This window comes from Dermacentor andersoni, chromosome 5 (genome assembly GCF_023375885.2).
Source record: "Dermacentor andersoni chromosome 5, qqDerAnde1_hic_scaffold, whole genome shotgun sequence".
NCBI lineage: Eukaryota > Metazoa > Arthropoda > Arachnida > Ixodida > Ixodidae > Dermacentor > Dermacentor andersoni.
In genome coordinates this window covers 92493659-92518001 of record NC_092818.1, presented here as the reverse complement: position 1 = coordinate 92518001, position 24343 = coordinate 92493659, and the positions used below count along the sequence as shown (strand labels likewise).

Here is a 24343-nt window from a genome sequence, read left to right as displayed (position 1 = left end):
TTGGAAGTTAGCGCTGTGTCTGCGTCTTACCTCTGTCTCTCGTTCCTTTTTGTGCGATAAAAAAGCCTCCGTTAACTCTGTCCTGGCTGCTATACTACCAGTCCTGTCTGCAATAGCATAGCCATGTTTTGAGTGTGCATCCCGATTCACAAGAATAGTTAGACTTTTACCTCAAAATGTCTGCTACGGCTTTGCAGCTCAAATTTTATATCTAGGTGGTAACTGCGATTCCAGTGGCATTTAAACAAGGGCGATATGTTATTTCGAGTGCGATTAAATGCATGACCTCAGCTCGCGGGACAACACGATTGGAGGTCAATGTGAGGAGGATCTGATTTCCGAAAACAAGGCACTTAAACGTCAGAAAACATGACTAAATTCATCTATTGTTGCTGCTATTGGATATGATCAGGGAATGTAATTGTTCGGGGCAGCGTTTGCAACTTGTTACATTGCTGGCTTTAAATTTTACACTGGGTACAATGAAATCCTGCTGCTTGCACAATATTCAACTAAACATGGTAACCATGCTAAAGTGTCCATGCAGAACAAAACTCATCCACTATTATAAACTACAGTGGAATCTCGACAAATCGAAATCGCTTAAGTGAAACTGCCGCTTAAACAGAACACCATCCTCATGATTGGTTGGTTGGCTCTCTGCAATATCTCTCAGTAAATATAACTCCTGGTAAATAGAGCCAGTTTTCCTGGTCCCTTGAGGTTCCGTTTAAAGAGCACCCACTGTAAAAATTAAAGTAACCGTAAACGAAACTGCATTTTAATGGGAGCGAAATGCAAAAACACCGATGTACTTAGATTTAGGTGCGCGTTAGGGAACCCCAGGTTGTCCAAATCAGCTCGGGGTTACTACGGCATTCTTCATGATCAGATGGTGGTTCTTTCTGGCTCGCAAAATACAATAATTTATTTTTAATAGCTGGCTCGAAAACACAGCGCCATAACTACACTAAATTATTTAGCTCGTTTTAGTGATGAGTTTTAATTTCCTGATTTAGTACATCGGCATTTATCATCATACTTTTGTGCTAGTCCATCAAAATACCACTGATCTGCCTCATTATACCAGCCACTGTTAATTTGGTGTAGCTTACTCTTGCAAGCTCAGTATATAGTCTGTGCAAAAGTGTGGAATGTCAGTACAAAGTAACAGTTCAAACACGTGGTTGTATAGTTACAGTTCAATATGAAACGAAATAGGACTTCTTAGCATTTCTTTCATTTACTCATTGCATTGTGTTAGGACATGTAGAATACTAGTAACGGGCATGTTTACAGTGTACAGTGTTCTTTTTTAAAATCTAGACAATTCTCTTACTGGGGCAAAAATGTGCTTTCTTTTGGGCCAGAAAGTGAACATATTATATTTGTAACATTTGGTGTCTAATAAATTTTCTTCTCTATCAGTGTGTGTCTCGTGTATTTTTCCTTTCAGCAAGTAGCACCTGCTCTCAAAGGCGTTTGCTGGCCTCGGAGGCACTGCCGATGACTAGCATTTTCGTGAGGACGACTGTGTATGACAGCAGAATCTTTCTAAGGAGCAGCTCTGTGATCAGTGAAAGGGGATCAGTGAAAGGGGATGTCGAAGAAGGGCGGCGGCGGGTTCATTCATCATTGGACCACGTGTGCTCATAACTTGGTCAATTCAGCGGTGGCCCTGTACCGTCGATTGGGCCACGTGTGGCGAGCACACGGCAAAATGCTTCGCGGCGGGGCGCCGCGCCAACGTAGTGGCAGACGGAATGCCGCAGGCCAAAGTGTCGGACGCCGGCATTCGCTCCGAGCAGGCGCAACGCCTGCTTGAGTGGCAGCTCACGGACGGCTGAGTTCCCTTGAGCCTTGATCGCCGGTGTCCAATACCTCGGCCTACGGTACTCCGTCTGGTGCTCTGTAAGCGTGTGACCCGCGCCACCAAGCATGTCGCTACATGCTTGCCCCTCCTAAACTAAAATGTCTTTAATTCCTTCACAGAACTCCCTTTGTACTTCCCAGTCAAATGGGGGTGAAGTGGGCATATAACGGTACCCCTGTTGTATGCCGAAATAATGTCCACCTCAATGGGAGTTTCATCGTACGCCCTATATATGGTAGCAAAAACATGTGCAAAAAGGAATGCGCTAGATGGCAAGCGAAAAACGCCCATCTGGGTGTTTTTCTGTTTACAGTGATAGGACTTCTTGTCGTAAGAGAAAGATAAGACATTCGGCAAAATAAAAAAATAGCTTGGCGGTGCAATATACCGCGCCGTTTCAAGGGGTACGCTCATAGCATCCATCCATTCATTATTCCTTTATGCCATAGAGTGTCATACAACAATGAGAGAACTCTGGCACTAGTGACTACGGGAGCTGCAAGCGGGGAGGCTTAGCCAGCATGGGAGTGATAAGTACACGGATTTAAAAATGCACCCCGAAGGCACCTCCACGGTATGGGAAACACACACGTCATAGCGTCTCGCGAAAGGACGCACTATACGCTCTGTCTGGTCCTCTCTCTACACTTCGGTCTCCTGAATGGCTACAACATCGAAACCGTGCTCCGTTACGAGGCGATAAACTTGGCTTTGCCGCCTCTTGGCACTAAGCCCCCGGATGTTGAGTGTTGGAATATTTATCGACATTTCTAAGGACTCCATAATGGCGAGTGACACCAGACCGTGCCTACGGCGCTTCCCTCAAAGGTCTTGCCTTGGCGCAGCAAAAGACGTACTAGACGAGTCCTTCAGTCGGCGCCCTCAAAGTCCTCGGCCTTCCACTAATCTCTGATGACTTCCTTTACCTCGCCATACTCTCGGAAGGCTCGTCGTATGGTCTCAGAGGTGACATCGAACGTGACCCAGTGCAGCTTAATCCTGAGCTCTTGCCGCGCGGGATCAAAGATGAGGCATGCCGGTTCTTCACCAATAACGGTCCGCCGTCTGGCAGCGTCTGCTTTGCCTCATCTGTCTTCATCTTCAGCAGCCACACGTGCGACATTTGGTATGCGCCTATTCCACCTAGCTGTTTAATTACTACAGCATCCTTGCAGGGCCTCCGGAAGTCGTTGGTTCTATACGGCGTCCAGTGACGTCGCAGTGCGATACAACTGTGCGCTTTTGTCCTTCACTTGTTGGTAACGGCGGCAAGATGACACTGTAATCCTTGGGCAACGCAGAGCACGTGGCACCACGGCCAACATCAGCCGCTTTCCCAGCTCCCGAGGAGCCCTCCATTCTGCGTCCGTAGCGCACGGCATCCAGAAGCAGAATGATTAGGTCATGGACGCATGCGTCGTCAAACGGCCCAGAATGCCCTTATGAATTTCTTGTGGGTGAGCTAGCGCGTTCAGACCTTTGGCACGTTTCGATTTGGCCACCGCGACAGGCTGAACCGCGGCAAGTAGTAGTGATGGCGTGTGTTTGCAGTCTTCTACGCTTAGAAAAGTATCGATTACTCTTAAATTTAGGACAACAAAGCATTGGCGGAGAGTTTTCATTTTTCTGGAGGGGGCGAGGGAGGGAGGGGGGCTAGGGCCTGACCAGCTTCGCGAACACCATATATATATATATATATATATATATATATATATATATATATATATATACATGGTGTTCGGGAAGCAGGTATGCTGGTTCGGGAATATATATATATATATACATATATTTCTTGCACATGAAGAAGCTTCGTGTAACCTCGACGAATTGAGCGCGGAAGTGACGGCGTGTGAGCATATACAGGGCCTCATAATAGGAGACAGTTCAATTTCTCAGCCTGAGTCCTCTCGGTGGTGTGATCTTCCTTCGTGTAATTTTTGCATACTTGGCTATCCATAATACTGCTTCGCCTTTCCGGCGAAACTGCAACCACTCTGGCTTCGTTTCTTTTCTTTTTCTGTGAGTCCGGGTATAAACGCTTTCTTCGGCCGTATAAACTTGTAAACATTCGCTTACTAACTAAATTAACAATGATATAATATTTTAGCATGACTCAACGAGGACGTAAACAGAAACAGACACACGGAGATAGCGCTGTCTTTGTGTGTCTGCTTCCTTCTGCGTCCATGTTCAGTCACGCTTACACATACTATCATGGATTCAAACCAACTAGCCCGTCGACGTGTTTTAACTAAATTAACCAGCAGGGTGTCACGCGCGCACAGGTAAACGAGCACACATTGCTCGATGACAGCGGAAACTGTCTGTGAAAACGCTGGAGTTAGGAATCGCGGCTGCAGCCGCGAGCCAATTAACCTCTGTGCATCTGTCGCTTCAAGGCGTACGAAACGTCGAAAGCACAGCGCCTACAAAACTACCGGCACTACCCGCACTTTATATACATTGCAGATCGCTTTGAAGATGAGGCCCGCGCGGGTGCGCACTTTAGCCACGTCGCAGACCGCTTTCAACACACGAGCGCTGGTAACGCGTGCCTACGGCGTAGGCCAAAGGCGTCTGCTACGGCATCCGCAAATCGCGCGGTCTACGCTGTAGTAGACGCCGCGGTTGTCTCCACTCTGTACGGAGCGGCGGCCGAGGAGGACATCGAGGCACCGTAGCAGCCGTTGGAGAAGAACGCCCCTCTTCCTTCGCCTCACCCCCGTCTCGCGCGCCACATTAGAGGGCACACATCCGGGCAGCGTTCCTCGCTAGCGCACGCGAGATTTACCCGCGTTCGCCGGCTCAGCTTCACAAACTTTCACTCATACGGAACTTCACGGCGACGGCGACTGCTGAAATGCGCCTGGAGTGTCCATATATTTGTATCAGAATAAAATACCCTCCAAATTACGAAAAGAGGCTGGCTGGAAATCTCAGGGCAGCACTAACTTTGTCAGGTTAAAGTTGACAGCGTGGGCGGAGTGCTGGACAAAGAAATTGGCTGTTGAAGTTCAGACAAAGCCAGATGGTGTGAAATAAGGTGAGAATGTCGGCAGGCATTGAGCAGAGGCCTAGTCGGTCCTGTGGCCGATTCCAGTACTCGACATCTATTAAACGCATATACTCGAGATGCCTAGTAGTCAGTCGTTCCAGGGTGAGTCGGGGCTGACATTTGAAACGCGTGAACTATCACATCAGAGACACTGTGTAAATCCGACTTGCTCATGTGTTCACTTTAATGCTTAAGCTCATCTTTTCTTGTTTTGTAGCTTCTGCGGTAGCTCATGAGTACTGATAAGAAAATTGCTTGGGATATAATATGGGGCACCTTAACAAAACAGATAGGTCAGAATCACTGCGTCGTGCCATTCTTCGACGGCTCGTACTAATCTTCCCGTGGTGAGGACGCGAACAAATTCTCTAATGTGTGGTCTTTCACTTTCGATATCTACTGGTCAACATTGCGGCTATGTTATAAAGTTGGAATGGCAACACGGCAGACAGTGTAGAGAACAGACAAATCGCACGTGTATGACGGCACAGTCATCTTAAATAGTGGTCTTCCTCCACGCACATGGATAACAGTGAGATGATAGTACTCTGACAACGAACTGCAAGCAATGTATATATCCTACCCAAAGGTATACCTGGCCCTGTGGCCAGTATTAGATTTGGAGCGGTCGTAGTCGTAAGGAAGGAGCTTGGGAGGAACTAGGATTTACTGGCAGTATTTACATTTTGAACAGGACATACATTGGCAGACTAGCGCGACTCCCATATGGAGCCCGAAAACTAACATACAGCAAACAGTTTACGAGCACACAGCTCACTAGTACATTTCTAGTATGACAGAGCACTCAGCTCCCGACAACGATCACGACACGAGCACTCCCTAGCAGCCGGCAAACGCTGCTTATAAGCTCTCCGCTTGACGTCATAGTTCGACGTCATCGTTCGGTCGTGGACGGAGCACGAATGGTCGGGAAGGTTCGTCCAAGCATTGTAAACTTGCCGCCGCCCCGCACTAACGTTTACGCCCAAACACACGCAAACACACAGGTGCGAACCCATACACACAAAGGCTCCGGAGTCGACGACCGAGGGCTTCGTAGAACTGTGCTCCGTCTCGGGTGGTGCGGCCAAGTACCACATTCCTGAGCTGACCGCGCGCCACGTGGCTGCCGGTCATCCGCAGTTCTCGGTACCGCCCAGCTTTCAGTGCCGACGTCAGAGGGCTTCGTAGAACTGCTTTGTCCCGGGTGGCTCGGCCAAGTACCAATTTCCGGAGTTGATCGCGCGCCACGTGGCTGCCGGCCGTCCGCAGTTCTCGGAAGGCGCCCCGACTGGTGGGCTTGGAACACGTGCAGTGGGCTGAAAGCTGGCACGTTGCCACGCCGTACGGCCATTCTTAACACCAGTAAATGTGACGCAATTTTGTGAACAGCTTCGGCCATAGCGTGATGGTGGATGACGACTCAGAGACGCATTGTACTATTCTTTTGTTGTGCCTTATAACGCAATGTGTAAAACCAACTTGTTCATGGGTTCACTTTATTACTTAAGCTTATCTTTTCGTGCTTTGTAGCTTCTGGGATATAATAGGTAGCACCTTAACAAAACAGATAGGTCTGAATCAAGAGCCGTTAATAACGTTATCTCTCATATCCGCTGGGCGAGTTTCGGACGCTAAGTCTCACCAACAAATACACAATGCGTTCCCACTGAAGAAAAGCTGCGTCGGAGTGCTTCCCACGATTATTCTATATAGCACATTCATTTCGTAGCATTAAAAAAACCGTGCCTGCATTTCAGAGAACGTAAGGAATGAATTTCGCTTGCGGAGGCTATACGGGGCACGTGGAAAGGGTGTATATGTTGGCGGTTTAGCTCGCCTCCTGAAATAATGGGTTTGCGGCACTAAAACATTTCTATCTCAGTTATTATTCAACCAATTTGAAAAATTCTTGCGGTATAACGCTCCCTAGAGGGTACGTAACAACTTCAAGCGTATAACCAAAATTTGCTATGTGGCCTGGTGAGGGGCCCTTCATTTGTTGTAATTCACCCCCAGTGTTGCTGAACAGGACAGTGTCATCTGCAAATCAAAAGTTGATGAGATATTCGCCGTTGATCCTCACTCCTTGGCATTCCCAGTCGGGTAGCATGAATATTTCTAAACATGCAGTTAATAGCATTGTAGAGATTCTGTCTCCTTGCTTCACTCCTTTCTTGATAGGTCACTTTCTACTATTCTTGTGGAGAACCAAGGTAGCTGTGGAGATTTTGTGGACATTTCCCAATATATTCAGGTATTCGTTCTGTACTCCTTGATTAAGCAATGTCTCTATGACAGTGGGCATCCCAACTGAATCTAATTTATTTTCATAATCCTTGAAAGCCATACAGAGAGGTTGATTGTGCTCCGCAGATTTCTTGATTTCCTGATCGATGACACGGATGTGATACATTGTAGAATATCCCTTAATGAAGCCAGTCTGTTCTCTTTGTTGATTGAGGTCAAGTGTTGCCCGGATAATATTGGAAATTACCTTGGTGATTATTTTGTACAATACTGAAGGCAAGCTAATGGGACTATAATTATTCCATTCTTTAACGTCTCCCTTCATTTGCATTAGCATATTGTCGTTTTTACAGCTCTCTGGTATTCATGAAGTCATAAGGCATTGCACATAAAGGGCCGCAAGCTTTCAGAGTATGATATCTCCTCCATCTTTGGTTAAATCGACTGTTGTTCAGTCTTTTCCTGCCACTTTTCCCTGGGTCATGTCTTGCAAGGCCCTTTTACGTTCACCGCTAATTATAGAAGGAGCCCCTATATCGTATTGATCACTACTTCTCATGAAGGTAACGGGGCTCCTCTGGGTACTGTACAGGTCAGTATAGAATACTACTGCTTTTACTATATGGTCGAAATTGCTGATGACATTATCCTGCTTATCTTTCAGTGCATGCATCTGCTTTTGTCCTATGCCAAGTTTTCTTCTCTCTGATTTCATTCTGTGGCCGTATTTTACTGCTTCCTCAATCTTTCATACATTATATTTTTTAATATCCCTTACTTTCTTCTTCTTGATCAGTTTTGACAGATCAGCCACATCTACCTGATCTCTTGAGTTAGACCTTTTCATGCTTTGTCGTTTCTTCATTAGTCCTTAGTTACTTGATGCAGCTTACCTATTGGTTGCCTTGGTGCCTTACCTGCCACTTCAGTTGCTTCTGAAATCATCCTAGTTACGGCTTCATTAATTGCATCTGTGTTATCTTCGTCTTCATGTTCTAAAGCTGCATATTCATTTGCGAGCACAAGCCTGAACTCGTATGCTTTCACCCTTACTACGTCTTGTCTTACTGCATCTTGTTTTACCCTTACTCCTTGTCTAATTTCACTCTTTCTCTCTGCAAATTGAAAGAATCCTAGGCCTTACGCTATGGTCACGGCACTTAACTCTACTTAACATTTCTACATCCTTCACTATGCTGGGACCGGCAGAGTGTGAAATTTATTTTTCTTGTTTCTCCATTAGGGATTTTATAGGTCCACTTCATGTTACAGCGATTCCTGAATAAGGTATTTATTATTCCGAGCCTGTTCCTTTCAGCGAATTCTACCAACATCTCGCCTGTAGTGTTCCTAGAATCCATGCCGTTGTTGTCAATTGCTTGTTCCCCAGCCAGCTTTCCCCCCTTTTGCATTGAAGTCCGCCATGACTACATTGCACTCAGTTTGCACTTTTCTCATCGCTAACTCCACATCTTCATAAAGCTACTATATTTCTCCATCATTATGACTGAAGGTTGGATCGTAGGCTTGTACTGTCTTTATTCTATACTTTCTATTCAGCTTTATTACGACGATGGCTGCCCACTCATTAATGTCGTTGAATTCATCAATGCTACCCGCTATGTCCTTCTGGATTAGAAATCCTACCCCGTATTATCTGTTATCTAGAATACTTCTGTAGGAGAGTACACGGCCGTTGGTCGGCACTGTAGAAGCCTCACCAGTTCTTCTAACCTCACTAAGACCAATAATAACCCAGGCAACGCCGGATAACTTCACGAAGAGCCCTGGTAAGCTATCCTCACTACAGAGGGTACGCGTGTTGAACTCTACCAGATTCACTTTCCATGTCACGTGTAACCATGTATAATAACCGGTGCGCTTGACCTGTAGGTAAATATGGACGATTGTGTTCGGCGTTATTGTGATGTCAGTATTACTTGCCTTGTGTGGCACAAGTTTGGCCAACAAAAAGTTAGATTCGCGACTCATAGCTTGGCGCCGACTAATGCTGTACCGTTAATAGATAGTTGCAATATAATTTAATGTAGTGGCTTTTATAGGAACCAAGGGCTGGATTCACAAAGCTTTTCGTTCTTAAGTGCTCGTTCTTATTGGCTGGTCAAGTTCTCTAATATGTCAAGCTTCACGATTGGTTGGAATTTTCTGTAACAGTTGTAAGGAATTTTTTTGTGAATACGGGCCTAGATTAGTTCTTGTTTCCAGGGGGGTGCATATTGTCACATTGTAGTGACGGTGAAGCACAGTAGCAAAACTGTGAATCACGGAACAATTATTTATTGGTAGAACCTGTATGCACAAAAACAAGGGACGCTTGACGCACGACGAGCACAGTTGGCGATCGCCGAAATCTCATCTGTGGGTCAAGCGCGTCGACTTTTATACATGAGTCGTCGAAGGTTCCAGTGTAATCGTGGGTGCTCGCATACCTTCGTGAAAATACAGCACTATTCGCTGCGCACAGAGTACCTGATTACATTAAGTTCGGTGAGAAAATACACTACAGAAGAACAACTATAACGTTCGAGTAAGTTGCAAATCATGCAGGCACGTCTCGCGCTGAGCTATAACTTGTTAGCGGGTGAAAGGCAGTCTCCGGAAGAAGAATAAATGAGAACAAATGTTAATGTATTATGATGCCATGACGAAGTCAATGGTCGCGTGGGAGCAGAACATCGGGAAGTTTCGGCATTCAGTTCGGCTTGTTTGTTGACTTACTATGCTGCTGCATCATCCCGTACAGCGAGTCAGTACTACTCTCAATGTTCCTATACGAAGTACTGAAATAAGTGCTCACCTGTTGCGCAGCGCAATGTAGCAGTAGTAATTTGAAAGGAGTGCTCTTACTCATAAAGGAACCAGTACTTCTTTCAGTACTGCTTTAAGATGATTTAAGTGACGGCGATCGATGTAATTCGGCAAATGTTCACGTAGAGCACACACCAAGCGGTTTCGCAGAACCGGTTTTCTTGAAGCAGTTGCACAGTTTTCGTGGCATTACCTTAAGGTTACGCACGCTTCAGCATTGCTTCACTGTTCTGTTATATACCCCAAACAATTATACAGATTCTTTATTATCACCAGTTGACGCATAATGGCGGAACCTATACCATCGTTTTCCCATGCTTAAGAGGAAGCACCACTGTGAGAGAACCCGTCGGCACTATAAATAGTTCATTTGAAGGTATTCCTGGTTTACAACCACAATGCTGTTTTAATGGTTTACTATAATTTCTCAACTTCCTGTGGCTCTCCGCTATCAGGAGCCCCGATGCCGGGGCGCAACTATGGGCTGCAGAGGGCCCACGATGCGGCGGTCGGGCAAGGCCTGACTGTCCCAACGTGGGAGCGGCCCGCAGCGCGCTGAGTCGCGTACCTCAGGACCTTATTAAAGTTTTCCATCCATCCATCCATCCTGCTCGTTGCTGGTAAAGATATGCAAACTAAATGCAGCATTTTCGCTTCAAGGCGTGTGTGATGTAAGCGTCCGTCCAATTCGTTGGTGCGCGAGCGAGTGCAGTACTTGATGCATGTGCCCTTTTTGCGTTTCGTGTGCAGCAGCATCCCTTCCTGCCAAAAGGCCCTCGGAGCAAATGGCGGCCAACACCATGGACCTAGCCGCTGCGATCAAAGTTGCCTTGCCGCTCATCACCGATGGCCGCATGCTGTTCCTGATGCAAGAACTTGGAGCCAAGGGCGTGCGATGTAAGGCGGATATGAAGAAATTGCAGCCCGTCGACCTTGTCAATGCGCTGGGGACAAATGACGCGAAGAAACTTGTTGCATTCTTTAGGAGTAAGTGTTAATACGACTCTATCTTCAAATGACAAATCAGTTTTGTGGAAGTCCACAAGGCGGGGAAAGGCTCATGAAAGTTATCATCCACCCGACGGTAGCGTGACACTACAAACTCTTGTGTGTTTCTCAAAAAAGAAAGCTTCGCATTTGATGAAAACTGCGTCCACGTCCGGCGTCAAACCCGGGACTCACGCTTTACCAGTGTGGTCGCTCTACCACCTAACCTAACCAAGAGGCCAGCAGATCGCAGCCTGAGGGAGAATAAATCGACAACTTGAAGCATAAGAACAGTGATCATGACAGGGCTTTGTAGCTTCACGCTAAAGTCGAGCATATGACGATTTCTTCCTTAATAACTATCTCGTTACTTTATGTTACAAATGTACGACGAACACATCGCTGTATACTGTGCGCAAGATGGAAGCATAGAAAACAGCATGCACCGTGTGAAGTGAAAACATTTATCACTTTCGATGCTTCTTTATATAAATTGTAAATTAAGGGAAGTCTGCCGATAAACAGAGCCGACTATCCCAATATCATTTGCAGGGAAAAAAGAAAAGAATGGTAATGAAAGTACAGAACACAGACAAGAGTTTATAATGGCAAAATGCTAACAGAGCACGTCCGTCTACCACGGCGGAAAGAAAGAAGGACATCGTGAGGCCACGAGAAAAACACAAGTACCCTTGGACAGATCATGTGATCAGAGAGGACATTAAAATTTCAAATTAACTACTTCTCGCAAGTAATTTATCAATTCATTGTCTATGACAAATTCTTGTAGAGGTTGTAGAGCTAATCTGTGTGACGGCATGACTAGGGCAACGTCGCACAGCGTTAAAGACCCCATGTCGCAAAAAAATTCGGTGTCGGCGTCGATCGTCGCTTGAAGAAAAATTATGCCGGACCACAACCGCGTAGGCCATCTGAGAGGCACAGAGGCTTTACTGAAATAACTTAATTGCTCGAAGTAGCATGCGTCAGAGAAACCGTAAAGTACGACCTAAATACTATCTAATCTGCAGACAGGATAGCGTCGGATTGTAATTCGAGTATACGAGAAAACATAATTATATTACGCGGAAACTCAAACTGTGGTGTTGCGGCCCATGCCGGACGCCGAGCACGATAACAACAACCTTTATTTCACGGAAGCAGCATATATATATAGAACGCACTCATATGACAAGTGAGGTCACGGACAGACAACGTTTCAAGCATCTGGGCGAACGCGCCCGATAAAGCAGACACGTGACAAGCGGCATAGGCGTAATCAGCACAAACCACTCTTCCAGGAATTCCACCATTCATAGAGCGGCCATGGCCTCCATGATTTGCGCGCGCCGGCTGGCGCGCACACGAGCACCAATCTCGGAGGCCATGGAGCCGCGTGCCCCTTTCCTTGCAACACCTCCAGGTAGCGCCTCTACAGAAACAACATTGCCATTGCTCACTTTTGGGGGGTGTACTATCCACACATATCACGGTTATGAGGGAACTACGACAGCGATACCCTCTGTCCTCACTGCTTTATATATTCTGTATGTGGCCAACCTAGAACGCAAACTTCTGAGTAGTGGTCTCGGTTTCCAGCTAAAGTTTAATAAGGTGGACGTGGATGAGAGGTACAGATTACCTGGTCTCACCTCTGCTGACGACCTTGTGCTAATGATAGAGTGCCCTCAGGACCTACAAGCGATCATTAACATCGGTCAAGAGGAAATGGATCCTCATCCAGGCATGGATGAGGGCGATAGAACGCAAGGAGACGAGGCTCCGGCGGCGTGCTCGGCGTACAGATACTTGGGGATGCAAATATCAAGTGGACCGGAGCTTTGTGGCCACCAAGAGGACATCCTCCGCCACAAGGTACATCGGGCGCAGTGCATACTTCGTCATACTTCATATTCCGGGGGTCGGGCAAACGTCCGACCGGTGACCTTGCTGGCAACAAATATAGCAAACTTGCCGCGTTGGTCTGTATGGATAACACCACATCTCTCCCCCGTAGTACAAAACTTGCTTGGGGAGGATGGGGCCATGAAAGGTGATAACAGCTGTGCTAGATCGGCCTAGCATTCTCGCCGCTAAAATCTTCACCCCTTGCGTGCGTGTTCGTAAGTTTGTCTTTAGTTCTTCGGCGGGGGTCCCCGGGTCCACCCCGTGAATGACCCCGCGCAGCGTTCCCTCCGGCGCCGCCACGTGCGCGTTGACTTCGTAGCTGTGCTCACCAATCTTCAGTTGCGTGATGCGCCTGACTTGTTGAGCAGCACTTTCGTTGTCTGTACTAATTATGATGTTGTTTGAGCCCGTGCGGAGCCGGATGATGAGGTCTTCAGCCCTACATCCATGTCCGGTGGCCGCAACCACCGCTCGCGCCACTTGGTGTGTCTGCAGGTTTTTCACTGCCAGTCCTTTCAGCCGGAGGACTATCTTTAAGTCATCTCTGGGGAGCGGAGGCAGTCTCCTCCTCGGCGCTCTCTCTCCCTCTCCTTGATTGGCCACAGCTGGTGCGCCATCTGTGCTCTTCGTCGAGTCTAGGGAATTTTCATTCCCTAGCTTCTTTCCCGCCAAAAGTTCTGCTTTTGCGCTACGTTGTCGTTTTCTTTGCCGCTTGGATATGGCGATCTCCCAATCCGTGTCTGTGTCCTTGCCTTGATTTGCTTGTGACATTGGTGTCGCTGGGGTGCTGCCTTTCAGGGCTTGAGTAGTTACCGCTGCTCCGTGGGCGAGGGTCTCCCCGGCGGCGTCGCTGAAATCTTCATCCATAATTTCGTGTGTTTCCGCCATGAAACTTGTCGAAACTTGGGGTTGTAAGTGTGCTAGGTTGGGGTTGATGACTCGGGAAATCGCTCCAGGCTCCTCTGCCGCTGGCCGAGGCTGGGAGGGCCGCGGAGCCCCGCTACCGTGTTAGGCCTAATGGGCCTAGCTTCTGCCGGCCACGTAGGGAATCTTCAAGCTCGTGTAAATCCAAAAATAGCGGACCCAGCGGCTCGAAAATGGTGTCCTCGTGGTCCGTTCCGCTTCCGGCGTCGGTTCCGACCAAAATTTGGACGGTCCAATTGGGTTAGACGGGTAAAAAATCCCGAAAACTACGGAGCGCATGTGAAGCAGCAGCCAGGGTCCCTCGATCTTCTTCTTCTTCTGTAGAAGGAGAACTTGTTTTTCTCGGAACCCACTGCACCAAATTTGATGAGGCTTGTTGCAATTAAAAGAAAAACTTAAATTCTAGTGACTGTTTGTTTCGAATTTTCGATTTAGGTCGTCAATATTTTATTGAAAAGTGGAAAAAACCGAATATTTTCAGAAAACGATACAATTAAGCTTACAACTCTGTAAATGAATGAAAATTGATATCACAATTCTGTGAATTGCACATAATAGTACATCTACAGCGGAAAAAAAATTATATGTTGCACATGAGTCTCAAAAAATTAAGTATTATGGAAACACGGCTTTTGCAGAACCCATGTACATAACAGAACCAATTCACGTAAGATACAAATTGGCAAATCGAATTTCTCCGCTTTAAATGGTGTAATGGATGCCGTTCACAGAACCGCGATATCTGTTCTTGATGCAGAGCTAATAATATTTAAACTTCGTGCTTCTATTTTTTTCGAACTTTCGAATTTTTCAAAATATTTTAAACAAAGTTCAGGCCCTAAATCGAAATTTCGCTTCCAATAGACACTAGAATTTAACATGCTGTCTGAAATGCAACAAATTTCATTAAAAGCGATTCAGGAGTTATCTCAGAAAACGGTTTCTGCGTTTTACATGTATTTATTTGTACATGTATTTTCTGCGTTTTACATGTTTTAAACAATTTGCCTAGGGATCAAATACACGAACAATAACTGAATTTCCATTGCCAAAGATGCTGCAAACGAATTGTTGAACGCTATGCACTGTCAATACAAGTAAAATATGTATTTTTTCATAAAATAATGTACTCGTATGTGCCAAAAATTGTGCCCGACATAACTGATGTCAATGCTTCTATGTATTTTGTCTATTTAATAAGTAAAGAAAATATCACACGAACTTTAGAACTACATCAGTTCGAAGCCAGCAAAGCAGTGCATGCCCGCTGATATGAAAAGCGTAAAGGCCATGAAATGAACAAGTTGAGGACAAATATGTTAATAACACTTTGTCATTCAAGATCCTTGTTTACATTCTTGTACATATGCAACGGCTAGTGAAAAATCTCAATGACGCTGCCATTTCTTCCAATGTATTACGCAGCAGCAGCCGTCATCGGTCGTGTATCGTGAGTAATTGCACCGAAATTATAGTCGCAACAGAGACCACGTATAGAAAGCAGGAGTTCTGCAGAATATACGAGGGCGAGTCAAATGAAAGTGAGCCAATGCGAATATATAACAAATGGGGTACTTTAATTAAAAGTAGCCCCCATGAGCATTTAGACATTTGTCCCATTGTCTAAAGAGTCGCGCAATTCCCATCTCATAAAGCTCTTTGGGTTGCTGCTTCAAAACGTCTGCAACTGACTTTCACGACATCGTCCGAGACGAATCTGGTTCCCTTGAGCTGTTTTTTCGGTTGCCCCAAAATGTGGATGCCGCAAGGCCACAGGTCTGAGCTGCATGGCGGATGTTGCAGCGTTTCCCGCTTGAACTTCGCCAGTTTTGTATTAACCACATCGGCAACGTGGGAACGGGCATTGTCGTGGAACAAGATGACCCCATTCGTCAATTTTCCACGTAGTTTGTTCTCGATTGCGACACGCAGCCGATCCGGCGTTTCGCAATATCGGAAACAATTGATGGTCTCTCAAGATTTAGCAAATTCTATCAGTAATGGCCCCTGACGATCGAAAAATAAAAGTCAACAACACCTTTCTGGCGAAGAGGAGGGCCTTTGCTTTCTTTGGGGAAGGTGAATTTGAATGTTTCTATTGTTAGCTTTGCCTTCGTGTTTCAGGCTCTAAGTAGTGGCATGATGGTTCGTCTCCGATCACAATTGCAGACAAGAAATCGTCACCTTTATTGTAACACCGGATCAGATGAGTAAAGGCAGCGCTGATCTTCTCCGCATTCTGGAGGTGGTTCAAAATCTTGCGCATCCATTGCGCACATAAGAGCCGATAACCGAGGTGTTCATGAATTATGGCGTGAACCAAACCATGACTGATGTTCACACGCTTAGCAGTTCATCGATGCTTATCCTACGTTCTTGTCTCATCAGCTCATCAACCTTTGCAATTTTGTTAGGGGTGATTGCACGATGGCTTTGGCCCGGTCTGGGATCGTCTTTGCAAATTTCACGTCCTTCTTTGAACCGTTTGTTCCAACGCTTCACAGTGGCCAATGAAATGCAATGTTCCATGTACACGGCAGCCATACGGCGACTAATTTCTTTTTGGAAAACACTTTCAGCTGTCAAAAACCTGACGGCACCACGCTGCTCAACTTTTGGAGAGTCCATTACGGCACGCAACCATGTTCAACCCAGTGTATGAGAGCATTAAAGAACATTTATCCTCACACCTGCATGTCACTTTTGTATATGAGAGATGCCTGAGCGCTACGCGCAGGCCTTGAAGATAATGAACGGAACCATAATTGCGCGGGGTGGGTAGGCTCACTTTCATTTGACTCGCCCTCGTACATTAGAAATGCGAAGATGCAATGTAATATACAAATGCGAACATACAATTTGATAAATGAAAGAAAGTGTCACTGGAAACAAAACTCACTGCACGTATACACAAAACCTCGTAACAAGATATTTAAATATACGTATAGGTCTTCAATAAATCTACGTATCTAAGCAAAAAGCCACTGTTATAATGTGTCAAACAAGGCAAATAAACTTGTTGCACAAACACAGATTAACAGAATCCTAGATCCTGCCCCAATTCCATCCACTTCCCCCGATGTATCGCGCGCGGCGGAAGGCGGCGCGCTTGCTCGTCACTTTTCTCCCTTGCGCACACAAGACTGAGCCACTATCGTCGGCTCACCCATTTCCCCCCACCCCCCAAACGCTTTCACTCGCACATACAGCATGCGGTGCGGGGTCACGATGTTATCGCACTTGGACTTTATGCGGAACATGAGGGCGACGGCGACGGCAGGAATGCGCCTAGAGTGTCCATATAATTGCTATCGCAATAATATAATAAGAGTATCCGGCAGCTGAAGCGTACCATGGCCCATTACTTTCCGCAAAAGAAGCAACAAAATAGAACTTTCACCATGCGACAATTCGCTGCACCGCAACAACGCTTCTTTCTGCTTTTGTGGGGCGGGGGCTCCGTAATGAAAAAAAAAACGCTAAGTATGTTGGTCACAATAGAATGCCTACTTTGGGCAACTGATATGGCTATTAAAGGGATATTGAAGAAAACACGACACGCTTGGTCCACCAAGAACCATGCGCATACTGCCCGGTATCCTACACCGGCGCGACAGGACTTTCTGGAGAGGTTGCGCTCAAGCGAACGCGCTGCAATCCCTCGAGTCCCCACAGTGATGGCGGCTAGCGACTATTGTTTCTTTTTCTCGTCTGCTTGCTAGAAAGCGTCCAAAGCTCTGCCAGGCGAAAATTCACTCGGCCAGAGAAAACCGAACGCGCACCGAAGTGCGCCGCGCGGTGGTCGGGGCAACACGAGAAAAACGCATGCGCTCTGGCTGGCTCTGGCAGCGCGTGGGTACGGGAGCGAGAACAAAAAAAAAATTGAAGAGGCTTAATGTGTCCTCGCGATTAAAAGTCAAAGTAGAAAAAATAAATAAGAACGTAGTTGCCTTGGCTGACTTTAGTGTCTTCACTGGATGCTTTGGTGCAGGTGAAATTTTTTTTTTTTTTTTTATGTGACATGACGGCACGAATGAACCACCACAACCCTTTGTCTCATCGGGACTCGCTGCGGGCTTCGTCAACTTGTCTGATAGCGTGTTCATTTGGCTTGTCTCGTTGTATGGCCCGATGTGCGACTTTGGAAAAGTCAATGCACCTTTGGCGCCAAATATTTATGGGAGCATTAAACTTACCAAGTTTCGCAATTGAAAATCTAAAGCACACGTTCGGAAATGTCAATGCACCTTTCACATCAAAAGTTTATGACAACTTTATACCCATAAAGTTTCGGAATTGATATCCACGCGCTCCGTAAATTCCATGATAGAGTTTAGATTCCGCGGCCTCCGCGAAATGCCGCGGCGAGCCCGTTCGCCATGAAAACATCCTTGAAACTCTGTGCTCGAATGGGGCTGCTTGCGTTATGTGACTCCCGGTGCATGGGCGTTGCCGCGAAATTCAGCCCGAATTCGCAATTTTCGCGGTGAAATGGCTTCTCGAGCGTGAAAAAGACGCTCTAGACAAAATCCAGAATGATTTCCGGCGCCGGGGGTTGCTTTTGTCGGCAGTGCATGGACAGCACGAAAACATTTCGGGGGGGGGGGGGGCTGAAGTGCCATAAGCCCCCCCCCCTGGCTACGCCCCTGCTCATGTCATGTCCCTCTGGAATAATTGAGGAATGAATTTAAGAAAAAATAAGTCCGTAGGAAGCATTATTAACAAATGCTAATTCAAGAGATCTGCCAAACTTCTACCACTCTAAGTTAGCAACGTCTAGAAGGTATGCCGTTATAAATCGTGTATGTGCATTTACAGCGCTTTATCGTAACTTCCCTGCGGAATTCTGTGGTGTACTGCGTGAAATGCACACCTCAAGGGACGAGGGAAAAAAGAAAGGCACACGAGAGGAAAGAACGCTCTTTTTAAGCGCGTCTCTCCCTTCTTCCGCCCCTTGCGGTGTGCATTTGGTCCGGTACACCACACAATTCAGTGTGGAACGACTAACCTGGCAATGAGAACGTCTCTACTGCGTTATACCAGTCTTTTAATCCTGTCTAAAATAGGACACACATCGAGTGCAGGATGTAATGTCATCAAAAAGAATCACAAGCACATAAAGATTGGTCAGCGCAAATATAACCAAATAGAGGACAAATATGAACTTTAAATACTCCGGTAACACCTGTATATCGGTACAACCTAGTCATCCTTGTTGCGTGTGCTGAGGTATGCGTGGCCTGCAGGAGGTCTGCACCCCACTTCACGCAGAGTCGGAGACGAGGAGAGCTTTCTCGGCGAAGAATTCTTTATACAATGTTTACAAGTTGACGTGGTTATCAGGAGAGACCAACAGAGCAGCTGCAAGCTGCTTAAATAACACCTCCCCGTCCCCAGATTCGCCAGACAGTGCCTAAGGACGAACTAGGTCGAGAGGGAGAGGGTCCGGGCAGCCTCCGTGGTCCCAACGCCACTTTCAGTGGCCGGCGCCTCCGGGCACCGCGCTGCATCGTCAGGCCAATCTGGCGGTCGGTCGGAATAAATCGCTGGGCAAGTTCAATGGCCCAGCATAGGACAAAGGGAACCAACTGCAAGGCACGGGGTCGAAGCATAGTCGTCCTTGGGTGGTCGGTAAAAGGGGTGCCCCTGGGCGCCGTCGCACGAAGGAAGGGGGGCTGCATTGCTGCCGGCACGAGGAGGGCCCGAATAGCAATCCGTGAGCCGGCGGCCGCTTCCGTCGTAGACGCCGTGCAGCCGCGAGGAAACCCGAGCCGTGCACATAGTCGTCGTGTGCCCGAAGCGGGCACTATGCGGGGATGAATGCTGCCTTCACGGTGCACACCACAGCACTGGCCTACCATCAGGCAAATCCCAGAGCACAAACATAACAGTTCTTCCGCCGACGAGCAAGATCTCGTAAGGTGAGAAGTCTCAGCTGCTCGACGGAAGAGATCTGCTTCGCCTCCTGTCTCTTGATTTTCTCCTAAATCACGTAGGATGAAACAACTGGCTCGGCAGCGCCAGCCATACTCCCCAAGCGACCAAGCTGACATTGACAGTGAAAACTCCTATACTTCGTTAACTTCTGGCAGTCACACAAGTGTTCTCGCTTCTTCACAAGGCAAATAAACAAAAATATACAGTTGCATCCAAAAGAAATTTAGCGCAAGCTGGCAAGCTAAACTAAAAGGCGCGGCTTAAACCATCAGGATTGGCTGCGCCCTTTCAATAGCCCACGCTGAAATTCAGCTCTTGAAGTGCTAGACTCCACCTCAACAATCCGGGATTCTTGCCTGACATTTGAGCCAGCCACTTTAGCGGGCAATGATCAGCCAAAAAGACAAATGCCGTTCCGTAAAGGTAGCAGGCTAGTTTTTGAGATGCCCAAACAAGACATGCACATTCTTTTTCCGATGCACCATAGGCCTCCTCTCGTACCGTGAGCTTTCAGCTCGCGTATAACACTGGGTGCTCTTCACCATTGTCATCCTCCTGACACAACACAACCGCGAACCCACGATTGCTTGCATCGTACTGTACAATGAAGGGTCGGTCGTAGTTCGGAGAAGCCGAGAGAGCCGCTTTGAGCCCCTGAAACGCGTCCTGCTTGGCGTCATCCCAAATTACTCTTTCAGGAGCCGATTTTCTTAGGGCATCGGTCAGTGGAACCGCTAGTCCTGAATATTGGGGAATGGGACACATCTGATTTTTGGTTATCGCATTCAGCTTAATATAATCAATGCAAGGTGGGAGTCTTTACCCGGGACCTCTACAAGAATGAGCGGAGAAGCATAGAAGCTCTCGCAAGGCTCGATTACCTTAAGTTCTAGCATCCGCTCAACTTCTCTTTTTAACATTTCCTGCTGTCTCGGTGCCGTCCTTTAAGCTTGTGATTTCACTGGAGTCTCGGATGTGAGTTCTATGTCGTGAGCCATCAGCTCCGTCTTTCCTAGATTTTGAGAAAAAAAACAAATCTATGTTCCCTTCTACCAAGTTATTTAGACCAGCCATGTCTGTCTAAGCTTCCTGAGACGCAGCGACCCTCCATCACATCTTCCGCACCTGTAATTTCGTTCATTCCACTTAGGCACGGAATTTCTGTTGCCGCTTGCTCCGTCATGTTGAGAGCCAAATTAACTGTTTGCTCCTTAATGAGAACCTCTCTCGTCACTTTTGCTAGCATGCTATCTAGTGAGCTAGAGCACGGCAGGACAAATAACCCGTCGTCACATTCGGCATCCTTCATCAATGCGCTCTCGAACTTGGTTTGCCTGGTTGTTCTGCCTGACTGCCTAACAGCCTTCACCTCTGTATTTTCTGCAATCTCTCTCTCATGCTTAACAGTCTCTCCCTCACTACTCACAGATCTTGAAAGGGTTTCTGGCTCAGTTTCGCACTCATCGCCGAGTGTATTGCTCACTTCTACGTCGGTATCCCGTTCTTTCATTTCACGTTTAGCAGCCAAATCACGTGCTTTAGATGTCGTTAGAGCCTGAACGCTACCCTCCACCCAATCTTTACCCTGGTCCCTCAGTAGGCGATCGGTGTGGTTAGAGAACAAGGGCACTGCGGCGGCAGCTTGTTAGAAACAGCCGCCTCTGTACACACTTCACCGAATGGCCCGCTGAGCACCACATCTGCGACCGAAAGGCAAACACTCGTGTCCTCTAACACAGGATTTATCCAAGCGCATTGGCCATTATACTGCTCTTGCTTTACATAATCCGGGTGCGCGAGATAGATGGTTGCTCCACTGTCCCGCAACACGTTACAGTTTTTCCCATTCACCTGCAGTTTAGACAGGTGCGGTTTGAGCAGCTCGTCATTAGTCTGCGAGTCAGAACGTACGCGAACACAACTTTTGGTTTGCGGCAGCCGACAGCTATGTGACCGGTTTCGTTGCAGTTAAAGCACGTCACCGGCCTCCGTTCTTCGAACAAGCTCTTCTGTGAACGTTTCTCACGAATCTCTCTCTCTTGTTCCCCTACCGGCTGCTCATGAACCTTCGGCTCCACTTCTTTCGCAGCATCTTTCCCATTACTGGGCTTAGCTGTACCCTTCCAGCCGCTCTTTTCCACCGCACCGGCGATCGTAGCCTGCTCTTTAATTCTTCTGCTTGAGGCATACTGATCCGCCAGGACAGCGGCTTACTCGACACGATCCCTGTCTTGAATCCAAAGTTTTATTGCCTCCGGCACCTTTGAGTAAAACTGCTCCAAGGCAAAGACCTCTACCGCCTTTTCAAAGCTGCCAAAAGCTTTGGCGCCCTTTAACCACTCGTCCAAATTTACCTTTAACTCATAAGCAAACTCGGCAAAAGTAGCGCCCTGCCTTTTGCTCAGACTTCGAAATCTCTGCCTGAATGCCTCTGCTGACAAATGAAACCGCCTCAATAGGCTCTCTTTCACTTGATCATAGTCGTCAGAATCATCCGCAGGCAACCTCGCAAGCACATCTGCGGCCTCGCAGGGCATCAAACTAAGCAAGCGCCGCGCCCAAGTGCTCCGAACAAATTTAGACTTTTCGCAAGTTCTCTCGAAATTTACGAGATAGAGGCCTATGTCTTGCCCAACCTTGAAGGGCTGCATAAGTTTACATAGATCATAAAGGTCATGTCTACCTCCTCCCTCTGATTCCGGAACCTCACTTGTCTTTCTCAACTCGACTTCAAGTCGAAGTTTCTCTATCTGAAGCTCTGTTAGCTTCTGCTCGTCCGCCTTGCCCCTTAGGTTCTCGTTCCACATTTCTACGATTTCCTCATTCGCAAGATCCGTGCTCTCAATCGCTTCACTGATACTTGCTTTCGTCATTTGAAGCTGAACTTCAACGCCTAGCTCCTCGCAAAGGGATATGAGCTGAGGTCTAAGCAACCGCTTCAGATCCATCGCGGAACACTGGTGTGACAATGCCTCGACCTCTACCCAGAAGTACCAAAACACACGCTTCTGCGGCAGGTCCCTACCCGCGACTAGGATTACACTTCTATCCAGTCAGCCTGGTCATTCAAGAGAGCAAAGCCAACACTCACCAGCTCTAAGCTGTCCGTCACTGTAATCTCGGTGTGCTGTCGTCCGTCATACTTCAGGCTCGATCCCACCGCTCGCCATCCAGCTGTTGCGTGTGCCGAGGTATGCGTGGCCGGCAGGAGGTCTGGACCCCACTTCACGCAGAGTCAGAGACGAGGAGAGCTTTCTCGGCGAAGAATTCTTTATACAATGTTTACAGGTTGCCGTGGTTATCAGGAGAGACCAACAGAGCAGATGCAAGTTGCCCCGCCCCCAGATTCCCCAGACAGTCCCTAAGGACGAACAAGGCCAAGAGAGAGAGGGTCCGGGCAGCCTACGTGGTTGCAACACCGCTTTCAGTGGCCGGCACCTCCGGGCACCGCGCTGCGTCGTCAGGCCAATCTGGCGGTCGGTCGGAATAGTGCGCCGCGCAAGTTCAATGGCCCGGCGTAGGACAAAGGGAACCAACTGCAAGGCACGGGGTCGAAGTATAGTCGTCCTTGGATGGTCGGTAAAAGGGGTGCCCCTGGGCGCCGTCGCACAAAGGAGGGGGGTGGGGGGGACTGCATTGCTGCCGGCAAGAGGAGGGACCTAATAGCAGTCCGTGAGCCGGCGGCCGCTTCAGTCGTAGACGCCGTCCAGCCGCAAGGAAACCCGAGCCGTGCGCGTAGTCGTCGTGTGCCCGAAGCGGGCACCATGCGGGGACGAATGCTGCCTCCACGGTCGGCACACCACAGCACTGACCTACCGTCAGGCAAATCCCAGAGCACAAACATAACATCCTACAAGTTCATCAATAGTTACATCCTTAACTGTGAAATGTATAGAAACACTGCAATAATATATAAATTCACACACATCGCATCAGCTTTTTATATCATAAAAAGTATACGAGAGCTGCATACTGCAAGCGAAGCGCAAGAAAAGAAAACAATCCATGTACGAGAAGACCGGGGCTCTTTCGGCACGCGCATATATTTGCGGCTTTTCCGGCTTGGCGAATCTGAGCGGCATTATCGGCATTGAACTGTAGTTGACTAATACAGTTCCCCTTTATAATGTCTCCCCAAGTCGGCTGCTCGGCTGCCGCATAGATAGTTGTCTCTTTTTCTGAGGTGGCAGATTAATGGTGTTTTGTTTCCCTCCCCCGTTGCAGCTCCGGAACTCTCAGATGACATCATCACCGATGGCGCCAGGTGAGGCCGAAACCTCGCAGTGTCCGTCCCCATGCCTTGGCAGATGATCTACCGTAGGATTTCTTACTAATAGCTGGGCTACTCTCTACATGATGGAAACAGTGCCGGTGTACTGTAACCGCACGAAATGACAACAAAAGCGTCTATGGCCTTTTCATGTTTACATAGTCGCTTAGAGTCGTACAGTTAAATAAATAACACTCGCTTAATTAGTTAATTTACTTATTTATTTACCTTGTTGTTACCTCTCTTCATATCTTGTTCACGGCGTCGCCCTACCATCTCAGCTAACCAGGAGGCTATGAGATCGAGGCAG

The 24343-nt window shown here is 47.6% G+C and overlaps 1 protein-coding gene across 11 annotated transcripts in view; it reads left to right on the top strand.

Moving 5' to 3' along the window:
* The window catches only part of LOC140218489 (uncharacterized), a 187152-nt gene that overhangs the window by 15519 nt on the left and 147290 nt on the right, over window positions 1–24343 (top strand). For 5 of the 11 annotated variants that reach the window (XM_072288214.1, XM_072288211.1, XM_072288213.1 and 2 more), the window contains 2 exons: window positions 10758–10994; window positions 23988–24027. The exons of 1 other annotated variant lie outside the window; for it this stretch is intronic. In XM_072288214.1, the coding sequence (XP_072144315.1) occupies window positions 10793–10994; window positions 23988–24027 (242 nt within the window). In that variant the 5' untranslated portion in view covers window positions 10758–10792. Of the gene's footprint in view, window positions 1–8107; window positions 8466–10757; window positions 10995–23987; window positions 24028–24343 lie in introns of those variants that run through there. 5 more of the 11 variants (XM_072288218.1, XM_072288216.1, XM_072288217.1 and 2 more) reach the window with 2 other exon arrangements.